This window comes from Dipodomys ordii, unplaced genomic scaffold, assembly GCF_000151885.1.
Source record: "Dipodomys ordii isolate 6190 unplaced genomic scaffold, Dord_2.0 Scaffold60, whole genome shotgun sequence".
NCBI lineage: Eukaryota > Metazoa > Chordata > Mammalia > Rodentia > Heteromyidae > Dipodomys > Dipodomys ordii.
The window spans coordinates 2,578,209-2,589,927 of record NW_012267276.1 but is presented as its reverse complement, the minus strand read 5'-3'; the positions used below and the strand labels follow the sequence as shown (position 1 = coordinate 2,589,927).

General features: G+C 40.8%; 1 protein-coding gene across 6 annotated transcripts in view; it reads left to right on the top strand.

Moving 5' to 3' along the window:
* Satb1 (SATB homeobox 1) overlaps positions 1 to 11,719 on the top strand; it is a 102,386-nt gene that overhangs the window by 20,063 nt on the left and 70,604 nt on the right. For 4 of the 6 annotated variants that reach the window (XM_013022152.1, XM_013022150.1, XM_013022149.1 and 1 more), the window contains exons 1-5: positions 991 to 1,794; positions 4,387 to 4,621; positions 8,232 to 8,408; positions 9,181 to 9,307; positions 10,089 to 10,212. In XM_013022152.1, the coding sequence (XP_012877606.1) occupies positions 4,411 to 4,621; positions 8,232 to 8,408; positions 9,181 to 9,307; positions 10,089 to 10,212 (639 nt within the window). In that variant the 5' untranslated portion in view covers positions 991 to 1,794; positions 4,387 to 4,410. Of the gene's footprint in view, positions 1 to 990; positions 1,795 to 4,386; positions 4,622 to 8,231; positions 8,409 to 9,180; positions 9,308 to 10,088; positions 10,213 to 11,719 lie in introns of those variants that run through there. The other 2 variants (XM_013022151.1, XM_013022147.1) reach the window with 2 other exon arrangements.

The window sequence follows — 11,719 nt, the reverse complement described above, 5'->3', positions numbered from 1 at the left end:
GCGGGGCCCGGCGGCGGCGGCGGCGGCGGCGACAGCGGCCGGGATGAGTCAACTCGTGATTTAATGGGGGCAGAGACGGCGGCGAGGGGGAGAGCGAGCGAGCGAGCGAGCGCGGCCGTGGAGAGAGAGAGAGAGAGTGAGGGAGCGAGAGAGGAGCAGCCCCGTCCGGGGACTCGCGCTCACACGCACGCACACACAAACACGCGCGCACACCTCTCCCAGTGCCACCCAGCCACCACCGGCCTCGCCACCGCCACGGCCACGGCCGCCCTCGGGCTAGCCTGCCCGGGGACCCAGCCTTCAAGCCAGGGCGACTCCCGAGGACGCCTCCCGCCCCCCTCGCTCGCCTGCCGTGCCAGAAACTCCTGATCAGTTTCGTGGGCGCTCGGGGGGGGCGCCCGCACCCCTCCCCGGGCCCGGGTCCCCCGTGCCATTGTGGTGGCGCTCCGTTGTTTACCTCGGACTCGGCTCGGGGAGGGCTCGGCCGACTTTTTGGGGGAGGGGGCGGGGAGGCGGTGGCGGCGGCCGCGGTGGCGGTGGAGTCGGCTGGGGTGCCTGGCGCTCGTGCTCTCCCTCTCCCCCCCCTCCCCACCTCCTGGGTCCCCTTCTCCCGTTCCTCCTCCCCCCTCTCTCGCCGTCCTCCCCCCCACCCTCCCTTTTCCCCCGGTCCCCTTCTTCGCCGGGGCTCCCCAGACGCTCCCAGCCCCGCGTCCATGGGCAGGGAGAGGGTCCTCCGGGCTGCGGTCGGCGAGGGCGGAATCCAAAGTAGCATCTTAGTGCCCGTGCGGGGCTCTGGTGGCGCCCCTCGGCCCCCCGCCCTCGCTGCTCCCCGGTAGATGCCCCCACCCCTCCTTGCGGGGAAGGGGCGCGAGGCTGTGGGGGAAAGAGAGAGAGGAAAAAAACCAACACAAAAGTTTAAGGTTGGGTCGGGCTGTCCGGGGAGGGGGTGGGGACGGGGGACGCTCCGGCGAGGTGGCCTGCTCCCCGCCCCCCCCCGCGCCCGCCCGCCGCCGCCGCCGCCGCCGCCGCCGCCGCCGCGATCTCGGGGGGCTCTCGGAGAATCCGATCACAAGTGACAGCCACAAGTAGACTTGGCGTCCTCGCACCCGAACCCCGGAACCGAGGCGAGCGGAAGGGAGGAGGCGAGGGAGGAGAGCGCGGAACCTCGGGGCCCCCCACCCCCTTTCTGGAGACCTGGGCCGCGGTGATCCTGTCCGCTCCCCCCTCCTCTTCCTCTTTTTCCTTTTTTTTTTTTTTTTGGGAGAGATTCCTCAGGCATCACCTCGCCTCCCCAGCCCCACACCACACTGTGCTCCGAAACGGGTTCTGCTTTGTTTTTTTACGATTTCTCTCCCCCAACGAATCACTTGTCAGATCAATTTTATCTTCTCCCTCCTCCCTTCTTCCCACTCCCCCCTCCTCCCCGTCGGAAACCCCGTTCTCTGAGGTTAGACATTTTACAAACCATCTATGTTGCTTTTCGATTTGTGATTTTTTTTTAATATAACCCCCCCCCTCTTCCCATGGCTACTCTTCCAGACATTTATTTCTGCCCTTCCCCCGCTTAGGGGGGGCGGGGGTAAGGGAAGGGAGAAAATAATACAATTTCAGGGGAAGTCGCCTTCAGGTCTGCTGCTGGTTTTTTTTTTTTTGTTTTGTTTTGTTTTGTTTTTTAAAATTAAAAGAAAAAAAAGGACATAGAACACATCAGTTTTGAACTTCACTTCAAGAACCTGGGCTGCAAAGGAAATCTCCTTTGTGTTTGTTATTTATATGCTGTCAAGTTTTGAAGTGGTGAGTTTCAGGTCGGTTTTGCTAATTTCACTCAGTAAAACTGCCGTGTTTCTGTTTCTAGATAGTACTTTGCTTCTTTGTCTCTTTAAAAGGTCACAGTGAAAGCTTGGCCTGGATCGTGCTGGCCATATGGAATGGAATAGGGTACAATTTCTTAAAATGTGATTATGGGGTACTGGGGGGGCCAGGGCGGCAGTACAGCAAGGAACTCATTGAAAAGTCCCAAGATGCAAAAAAAAAAATAGTTTATTGAAACCGAAATTTCGTGCTTTTCTTCTTTCTTTTGAAGGGAAGTTATTGATGAGACCAAGTTCATGGTTTCATTCAGTAGTGATCCTGTAAGGTCTTAGTTTAAGGGCAGAGAGATGGGATTTTGAGAAAAATCTGCTTTCTATGTGCCAATCAAACATTGCACTATAATGGATTTTAAGATGTGTAACTCAAAAGAAACTCCTCAGCCTGGCATCTGTTCAGACCATAGTTAGTTCCTTCTGCTGTCAGTCCAGAGGCCTATTTGAGGTGGTTCTTTTCAATTTCAATCTGAGGTTTGGTGAACTTTAGCCTTAGGCATAGAGTTTAAAGGAGTAAATTGGGTGTTTTATGTGCATGTAATTTTGCTTTATAATGTAAAGCTTTTTACAGGATGACTTAGTGTTTAATAGATGCTTTAGGTGAGTATTCAAAGGACCATTTTGCCTGACCTGTGTGATGTTTTGATTGTCAATACATTAACTTAATTATAATCTATCACTTTCATTTGCTCAACACCCTAGAAGTGCTGCTGAGCCTCCTGATTACTTAATACGTTTTGCAGCATTAACTTTTGTCTACTTTTTCCCTTTTTTTGTTTGTGTTCCTTTCATAAGTTGCCCCAAGGGTTAAAAGATTTTCTTTTCAAATCATATGTTTTAAAATTCATCTTCTGCCTCTAGGGTAAAGCAACCTATTTTAGAAAAAGCAGCCCTGCATTATAATCTACATGAAACATTATAGAGTGTTTTGAATAAGTTAATAGTCTTCAGTCTCTAATTTTGGCTTGAGACTGCAGTTTAATATAATAAAAAGAATATCTTGATTAAAAAAAGTGGCTAAAAAAGGCACATTTATTGTTAATGAACCTCATAACCAAAACCAGATGGGACCTCTATCAGCAGTGGTAAACCTTTAGTTCTCTGCGTCCCCCCCTGGATCACAAAGATAAATAGCCATTATTATTCTCAAACTTTGTAGTTCTTCAATTGGCATTCTGAAAGTTGCTTTTAACCCTCCAGATTAGTGTCTACCTCCTTTCTGATTATATAGGACAAAGTAGACCATAGTTAAACAGATAGGAAAAAATGTTTGCACAAAAGTCATGATGATACAAACTGGCTTTCAACACTTGCAGATCTGAGTAGCTTTGGTATTCTACTTGAAAAAAAAAAAGATGTCATATTGCTAAATGACTGGAAGAAAGTAGTAATTATCATTTTTCTCTCTGGTATTTCAAAGAGGTTCTCCTTCATGTTGATAATCCCAGTGCCTAAAAGTAAGGTGAAAGTTCATAAAATAATTCTCACTTTAAAAAAAAATTCTAGTGAAAACTGTAGTTTAGTAGTGACTTTGATATTACATTCCTAACTTTATTATAAACAGCATAATATGTTAACTGAAAAATATTTTTTTTTAATTTTCTGAAATGAGGGTGGTAACTTTTCTTTGGCATAGTGAGATTTGTTTTGAAAATGTAAGATTGTGTTTTACCAATATTGTGATTTTTTTTTTGAAAGTCAGTTTGGTACTTGAGCCTATTGTGTTTATCACACAGTACTTTCAAGCGTTTTGCTGTTTAAATTGCTAACAGCATTGTGTTAGTAATGGAAATATAACTATGAACTCTAAAAGGCAAGTTGTTAATGCTTCAGTACTTGGGAAATTTAAAGAAACCCTTCACTTCTTCCTGTTTGCTTAGGAGAGAAATGATCCAGTCACATGTTTGACCTAAGGCTTGACTAGATCTTTAACAGGTCACGTAACTCTTGAAACTTAGATAGGAGGAAACTTTTTCTGTGCATTAACTTGTGAAACCAATGGGGACTTTAAAAAGTACTTAGATGTTTGGTATATTTTTTGAGATGGACGTGTATACATACATATATGTCAAAATTAAAAGAATATAAAACATAAACGTGTTAAACTTACTATTTTGGACTGTGATAATTATCTCCAGCCTTCATTAAAATATTGCTATTGTGGTCTATCATGAGTTTCTAGTTTTTAAATTTTGGGGCCACATAAATAGCTATTTTCTCTTTTAAGCTTGTCATTCTAGTTCTAAAAGTCAGCTCTTTTTCTTCTACTTACTTTTATTTATAGATGACAAGTTATCTTTTTATTTATGTGTATTGATACACTTTTCACAAATTGTTCTGTTCATTTGGACAGAAATGTGCTGTTACCTAGAAATACAGAAGCATTTGTACTGTGTATAGGTAAGCAATTGTACAAATTCATTTGTAGACACAAATGTCTAGGCAAAAGGTTTATATGGGAGACATACATAGGTACCGATCCCTCACCCTATTCTAACATCTTCTTTTTGCATTCTGACAGGTGATCTGTAGACAGTGACTGAGTATGGATCATTTGAATGAGGCAACTCAGGGGAAAGAGCATTCAGAAATGTCTAACAATGTAAGTGATCCGAAGGGCCCACCAGCCAAGATTGCCCGCCTGGAGCAGAATGGGAGCCCTCTAGGAAGAGGAAGGCTTGGGAGTACAGGTGCAAAAATGCAGGGAGTGCCTTTAAAACACTCAAGCCATCTGATGAAGACCAACCTTAGGAAAGGTAAATACTTTCAAACCAAATAGCATTTAAGTCTATCCAAGGCCACACTGTGCGAGTGGAGGGGTAGAACATGCTTGAATTTTCTTTTCCTGGATTCTCTTTCTGATCTTAATGTAGTTTCATTCTGGGCTGCAGTGCTCATCATGCTTTGAAGTATAGGCTCTGTGCTTGGATGGAGCATCTTACTCTAAAGATCAGAACCATTGGACTTGTGGGATGATAAAGACTGAGTTGAGTGTAATGGTCTCATTTTCTGCAAGGGTCCATTCATAAGATGTTGTCATTGTTGTAAGGGATATGTAGGTTGTTGCTTTGACTCACCCAGAATGACACTTGGATTGTGTGAGAGCCTCTTCAGCTTTTTCTATAAGCTTTTTTGAAGGCAATCTCAGAGATGATGGAAACCTTACATAAGATGATATTGAAGTTTGGTTATGTCATTTTTTGTGGTTTATTATTTTGCTGTGAAAGCCCTGATGATTCTCGTTTTAAACTTTTCCGTGTAACTATTGTTGATAAAGGAGGGCCAGATTTTGCGTATTTATAAATGGAAGATGTGAAATGACTTTTTTCTGTCGGTATTAAGTTGATGAAGTTTAACAACTTTGCCTGTGTTGGACATTGTTGGCATAGAGCAGTTCCTGTACTAAGTGTTATACGTGTCTCTTAAGGGTCTTTATTTTTCTCTCTGAATAACATGTATAGGAATCAGATTTTCTGAACATTTACTAAGCAAAGGATAAAAATGCCATCTTTTAGCAACCAAGAATATTAAGTAGATAAAGTTAGAAGGCAGAGGAATTTCATTGTGTTTGATGCATAACATTTATCACACAATCATTTATTTTTTCCTTGGTTTGGCGAAAACAAAGAATATATTGATCCTGAAATGAACAGACACAGCAGTCCGTATTGTTAGATCTTTATCTATTAAAAATGGAAAAACAGCACTTCAGCAGATTCTTTGGCCTCTACTCATGATTGCCCTATTTATTGATTGTTTGCCAAGAATGTATGCATCTTAAGAAAGCCAGAGTAAGAGCATTAAAAATATAATTTATTACGGCTTTTCAAACAGAGTACATTAATATTGTACTGTGAAGCACTGGGGCTCTATAAAAAAGACTTTCTGACGCCTGCAAACATATAAGTTCCATAAATTCCTAAATAGGAGATTTCAGCTGTCTCTGGTATTATGTGATATTTGCACAGCAAACTTTAATGCCAGGACAGTTTTAGACAAGGATTCTACAGACTTCACTGCTCCTTATGGCAGACGTGCTGTTTACACAGGCTCATAAACCTTCAGCAAAAGCTCCTAAGACTGCCTTCAGGTTTAAATCATGTGGTATTTTTAGCATTCAGCAGTGACCAGTACTCTCCCCTTTTAACGTTGCAAGGTTATGAAGTTGCTGTAGTTGGAAGCCTTGCCAAATACTAGCCCAAAGAATCAGGCAGTTCAGAGAAGACTCCTGTTTAGCATTACTCTCAGTCACAGGAGGGCAGTTGTGACAGTTTACCAGAAAATTTAGCAGCTGGATTTATAATTAGGTGATACTATTGTTACTTCCTCTAGAGCCACCTTTATTATTTATAAGAGATCTCTATATTTGACCAATGAAAGACAAGGTAAATCCAATATATTTCAATAGTTTGGACAGCCTTTCTATTTCATAGGTGTGAGTTGAACACATCTGTTTCTTCCCTTAAGAGGAAAAACCAGTGTATGTGTTTTTGTTGTACTAACCCAAGTCTTTGAAGACATTAGTACAGGGGGAGAAGGAAACAAAAAGTATAGTAATTTCACTTTCTGCTTAAATGTTTTTAAAAAATGTATTGTACCCATAATGACTTATTTTAAAATGCAGTTTCATGGCAGAAGAGTCTCAGCTTAATCCAGATAACAAAATCACTAAAGCCTCTTGGTGTGTGTGTGTGTTTGTGTTTTCCATCTTATTTTTCATGTGCATGGTTTCTGTTTGACAGGTGCTAGATAAAAATTGTGGCTTAGCTGAGAAAGCACTACTAGGAAAAAGGGGTTGAATGTTTTTATTTGTTTAGGAGATTTTGCCAAAATACCTTCAAGCCAAGGAAGAAATCACCAGTTTGCATATTGCTGTTTCTGCTGTGGTCTCCCCAAGTCGTTTTCTGATCCCTGACGGGTTCTCTCTCTGGTATAAAACAGCTGAATGAATGACAAGAATATTGGCAAGCTCTGCGGCTTGTTTTTCATGCCTAGCCTGTTGGTACTTCCGAATGAGTTTGTGAGCTTTTCTAAGTAAACCTAAAGGGGTTTATTTGTCAGAGCTAGGATCTCTTGTGAACAGTTCACTAAAGCTTTGGTGAAGACACACAAATGGAAAAATGTAGCTGTTTTATCTCCAGCTTTTGTTCAGCAGAAACAAGCAAATAGAGAATATGTAAAAGGCCTCTCTGGTGTCTGTAGAAAATCCCGATTTTCAGCAACGTTGATATGCACTTGACATCTTCAGAAGTTGGTAGGGTTCTTCAAGTCCAGAGGATGGAGCTTATTTAGGCACGGATGTGTAGGACTAACGGAGGATCCTGGGTGCCCTGTTAAAGTAACCCTTGTCATCATTTATGCTAAAGATGATACCCTCCTGGCAGTTTGCCACAGTGCAGTTCAGATGCATCTGCTTTTAACCCTTTTCAGTTATCATTGGAAGTCTGACGGTGTGCTGCGTAAATACCTTGAATTCCACAGCAGATTGTAAACCAAGCCTCTTTTCTTACGGTGGTATGCCCTGTGTTTATTAGTTATCTGGCTATTCAATTATTATACTGGCTTAAAGTAAAGCAAGAGAGAACCCATCAGATGCATGCAGATTCCTTACCCTGGTAGATCCCAATGAGGACAGTTTCCCTCTCTCATTTTTTAAAAAAAATCCTATTTACTATAAGAGAGATCACTCATTTTAAAGGCTGCTGTGCTGTCTTTGCAGTCAGGTAGCCTCAATGAATAGTCACAAACATAAATGCTGTTTGTCTCCTTTTTGTACCTATTCTGAGTATCCATTTGGTTAAGTTTTGTTTTTCTCTTATGGAACCAGTTAGGGTAAAATAATCTGAAAAAGGAAGGGAATAAGACTTTTATGCCCAAAGATAATTTGTTTGGACACAACCAGGAGAAATTTATGATTAACAGGAGTGTGCAGGCAGTGGGAAAGGTAGATTCCACTGGAGACAACTGCAGTGAGTTGTGTTTGCATGTTTGCATACTCTGTGTCACTTACAGCAAATCAGACAAGACACACTTATTTCTCTCTTGTCAGCATTATTATTTGATCAAAAAGGTAATCCTGCATTTATTGCTTTTTTGGAAAATGGACTTTTAAAATGAGAGGAGAGTCTCTGATATCTGTGGACCAAGTTCACATGCTATTTAACTGTTTGCTTTACAACTTTATGAAAATAAAAAGATTGTGTGTGTGTGTGTGTGTGTGTGTGTACACTTGTACTTCTCCACCAAGTCTGCCTTAGAAGCACAACCTCTCATGTGGGAAAGATTTATTTTCATAGCGTTTCCCCCACAGACTACATTTCTGAAGATTGTTGGTTTTCTGTGTCCTTTTCTCTGTCTTTTTCATAGGAACCATGCTTCCAGTTTTCTGCGTGGTAGAACATTATGAAAACGCCATCGAATATGATTGCAAGGAGGAGCATGCGGAATTTGTGTTGGTGAGAAAGGACATGCTTTTCAACCAGCTGATAGAGATGGCACTGCTGTCTCTAGGTTACTCGCATAGCTCTGCTGCCCAGGCCAAAGGTAAATAATGCAGACATGGTGTTGGAAAAATTGCTTGGCATCCTTTGTTTACCTTGCAGAGAAAGCAGTGGGTATTTTTACTCTAAGAACTGTATGTAGCTTGTGTTTTACATTTGTTTCTTATAGACTGTGGCTTTAAAAAATTGGCTTAATTCAGTTTGGTTTAGTTAACACACATTTTGCTCATGTGGAATGTCGAGGTAGATTTTTTTTTTAAATTACTTCAGCTGAATCATTAGTATGCTTATTGACCTTAATAATCTGCTCCACTGAGGACCCACAAGGAAGTGAGGAGCGTATTTGAGCAGATGGACTGTTGAGAGTCAATTTGCATTTATGACTGAATATCTAGTTCTGTTTCTTTTATTCTGTTTCTGATGGTTTTATGGGCTGTAAAGTATTTTTCAATGCTGATTCCCACTGCAATAGAGAATCTTATCTAAATCGTAAAGCCATTTAGAACTGGTTCAGCTATGTCTTATTAGAACTTCCTGTAAGTTAGGGAAATGTGGCCTTATGCATAGGTTTTATTGATGGGGTTTTATTTCCAAAATAATAAACAACCCTATAGTCATTTACATAATTTTACAATTTGGAAAGCTAAGCTGCGAATATTTTCATTGACCTGCCTTTTAGAGGGAAGGGAGCCATTTAAACAGAAATAACAGTCTTGCTTATGGCGGGGGTGATGGAGAAAAGAAGATGGACTTTCTATGTGATGTATTATCTAAGAGTATAATACTCAGTGACGTGTTCTCTTTATCTGGAATAGGGCTAATCCAGGTTGGAAAGTGGAACCCGGTTCCACTGTCTTATGTGACAGATGCCCCTGATGCTACCGTAGCAGATATGCTTCAAGATGTGTATCATGTGGTCACATTGAAAATTCAGTTACACAGGTGAGTCCTGGCTGCAACTAGAGTGAAACATTCCTCTTATGTGAGCTTTTGAAATGAAGTATCTTTGGTCAACCTTTAATTTTTATTTACCTTGTGTTTGAGAAAGGTTAATCCAAATGAATTTTGTTACCTTATGCTTCTGCTTTTATTCCCTAAGCTAGAGGTATAATTTAAAACCAGCTTCCCCCACCTCCCACCCACCCACCCACCCAAATTTGTAGGTTTTTGCAGCTTCTGGGATAATAAGACTTTTTACATTTAGTCAATTAAATGATGCATTACAAGACCGCATTTTACATAAAGTTTACTTAAGAAAAAAATATTTTTGCATATCATGAACAGTGCCATCTGTGTACATTTTGAGAAAGAATGCCCTATTTGCTATTGCTGTGGTTTTATTGTATATATGTATGTATTATATTTACCATTTCATTTCGTATGAACAGAGTAATGAAAGGAAATCAGTTAATACATTAATGCTTTTCACGATGGCTCGTGAGAAAGCAGTACACCTTAAATTGTCTTCCCAAGCGCATCAGAGCAGGAAGGTAGAAGTAACATGAAAAAATAGCCACCACAGGCAGCTGATGTATAATTCATGCATCGATACAGCAGATGTGTTGTATAAAGTAATTAACTAATCGGAACAATCAGGAGACCGAGAGCAATCTCCAGATGCATCTGTTTGATGCGCAAAATGAAATCTGTCTGTCTTAAAGGAATGTTGTGCAGTGGGATGCAATCTTGTAATAATCCCCTCTCTAATCTATGTCTCAAATAGTTGCCCCAAACTAGAAGACCTGCCTCCTGAACAATGGTCACACACCACAGTAAGGAATGCTCTGAAGGATTTACTGAAAGATATGAATCAGAGTTCATTGGCCAAGGAGTGCCCCCTTTCACAGGTACTCGGCATAACACGTCGTAAATAATAAGACATCGTGGGTAGCCTGGATTTGAGGTCCGAGGGCGGGGGGAATCTCTAGTTTGAAGCAACTGGTATCTGAAGCAAGAATTTCTGAAAATGCAAAGTGCTTGACCACTGGTGCTCTTTTAAAATATTCCTTATTCATTCTGAACAGAGACGTTAGGGTTTGTTTGTTTTTTTCTTTCTCCCTTGAGGGAAGGAGCGAAGGTCTGTTTTCAGGAAAAACAGTTGAGTAGATGACTACATTGAAGGATAGTTTTTAGATTTATCTTGTCATCCTCTGACATGGTGGCTTAATTCTCCTGAGTGTGCCCTCTTTTAAGAGGAGCCAGAAGGGTGCCACTTCCTCAAGGTTTGGCACACAGAAGGGACAGCGTTGGGGTTCAGATGCAACACTGTGATGATAAGTTGTCTGAATGAAGTGCTTGCACAATTATGTACATAACCTTTCTTCATTACAAAAAATGGAAATGTGTTTAGTAAAAATAATCATCAGTTATACATTTTCCTTATCCATGTTAGTTATAAACGTAAGAAGAAACATCTTCCACAGTTATTGTTTATTAGAATTTTATAATCAATTTTTCAGTTTTTAAAGAAATAGACTCTTTTTCTTTTTTCCTTGGAGATGCCTGTTGTATCATTAGGGATTTCTGAAATGAGACAGATTTATTATTCTTGTATTTCATCTTTTTGGAGTGAAATTTGGTAGAGGCCAACTGCAATTCTGTGTTGTTTCCAAATATAAAACCAAACATAATTTTTAAAAAAATTGCTCAGATGATTTCAAATATGAAGGAAAGGAAGAGGATACTGTAAACTTGCTCTTACTGTGGTTGCCATGGTTTGTGTTCCACCCGCCCTGAGTTCCCAACCCATGGCAAGGTCGTTCTATGCTATAGGGTCATTAAACTTCTGGTCTCACTTGGGTTTTTTTTCCCCCCCTTTCTATTTTTTTAAAAGAAGTTTTCTTTTAATTTAAGTTTACAGTATAATTCTGAGCCTCCGTCTGTCAGACAGCTGACTTGAATGACTACTGTAGACATTCTGCCATGGAGATTCTCAGAGTGTATGTCTGTCATATTCTGAGTAGTAGATATTCCTATGGTATATTTGAATATGAGGTTCGTAGAGATTCATCGGTGGATACCTGTAGACGAGAATCTGTACACTTTGGTCATTCATGAAGTGGCTCCATGCATTTCATTTCAGCTTTGCTATGTTATAGCTCTGTAGCTTTGTAGAATTTTAGCAAGTGTAGCATGGAACAAATGAACAATTAAGCTGTATCCACAGATTAAAATATTCTCTATGTTGTTCAGTACCCATTTCTTGCAATATAGAGCAAACCTCTGTCAATCCAGTTATACCTTCAAGCTAATCTAATTTCTCTCCTTTGAAATAAAAAGAGGATGTGAATATATAACCATCAAATAAAAGTAATTTAAACTAATTAAACACAGTTAAATCAAAAGGATGACATA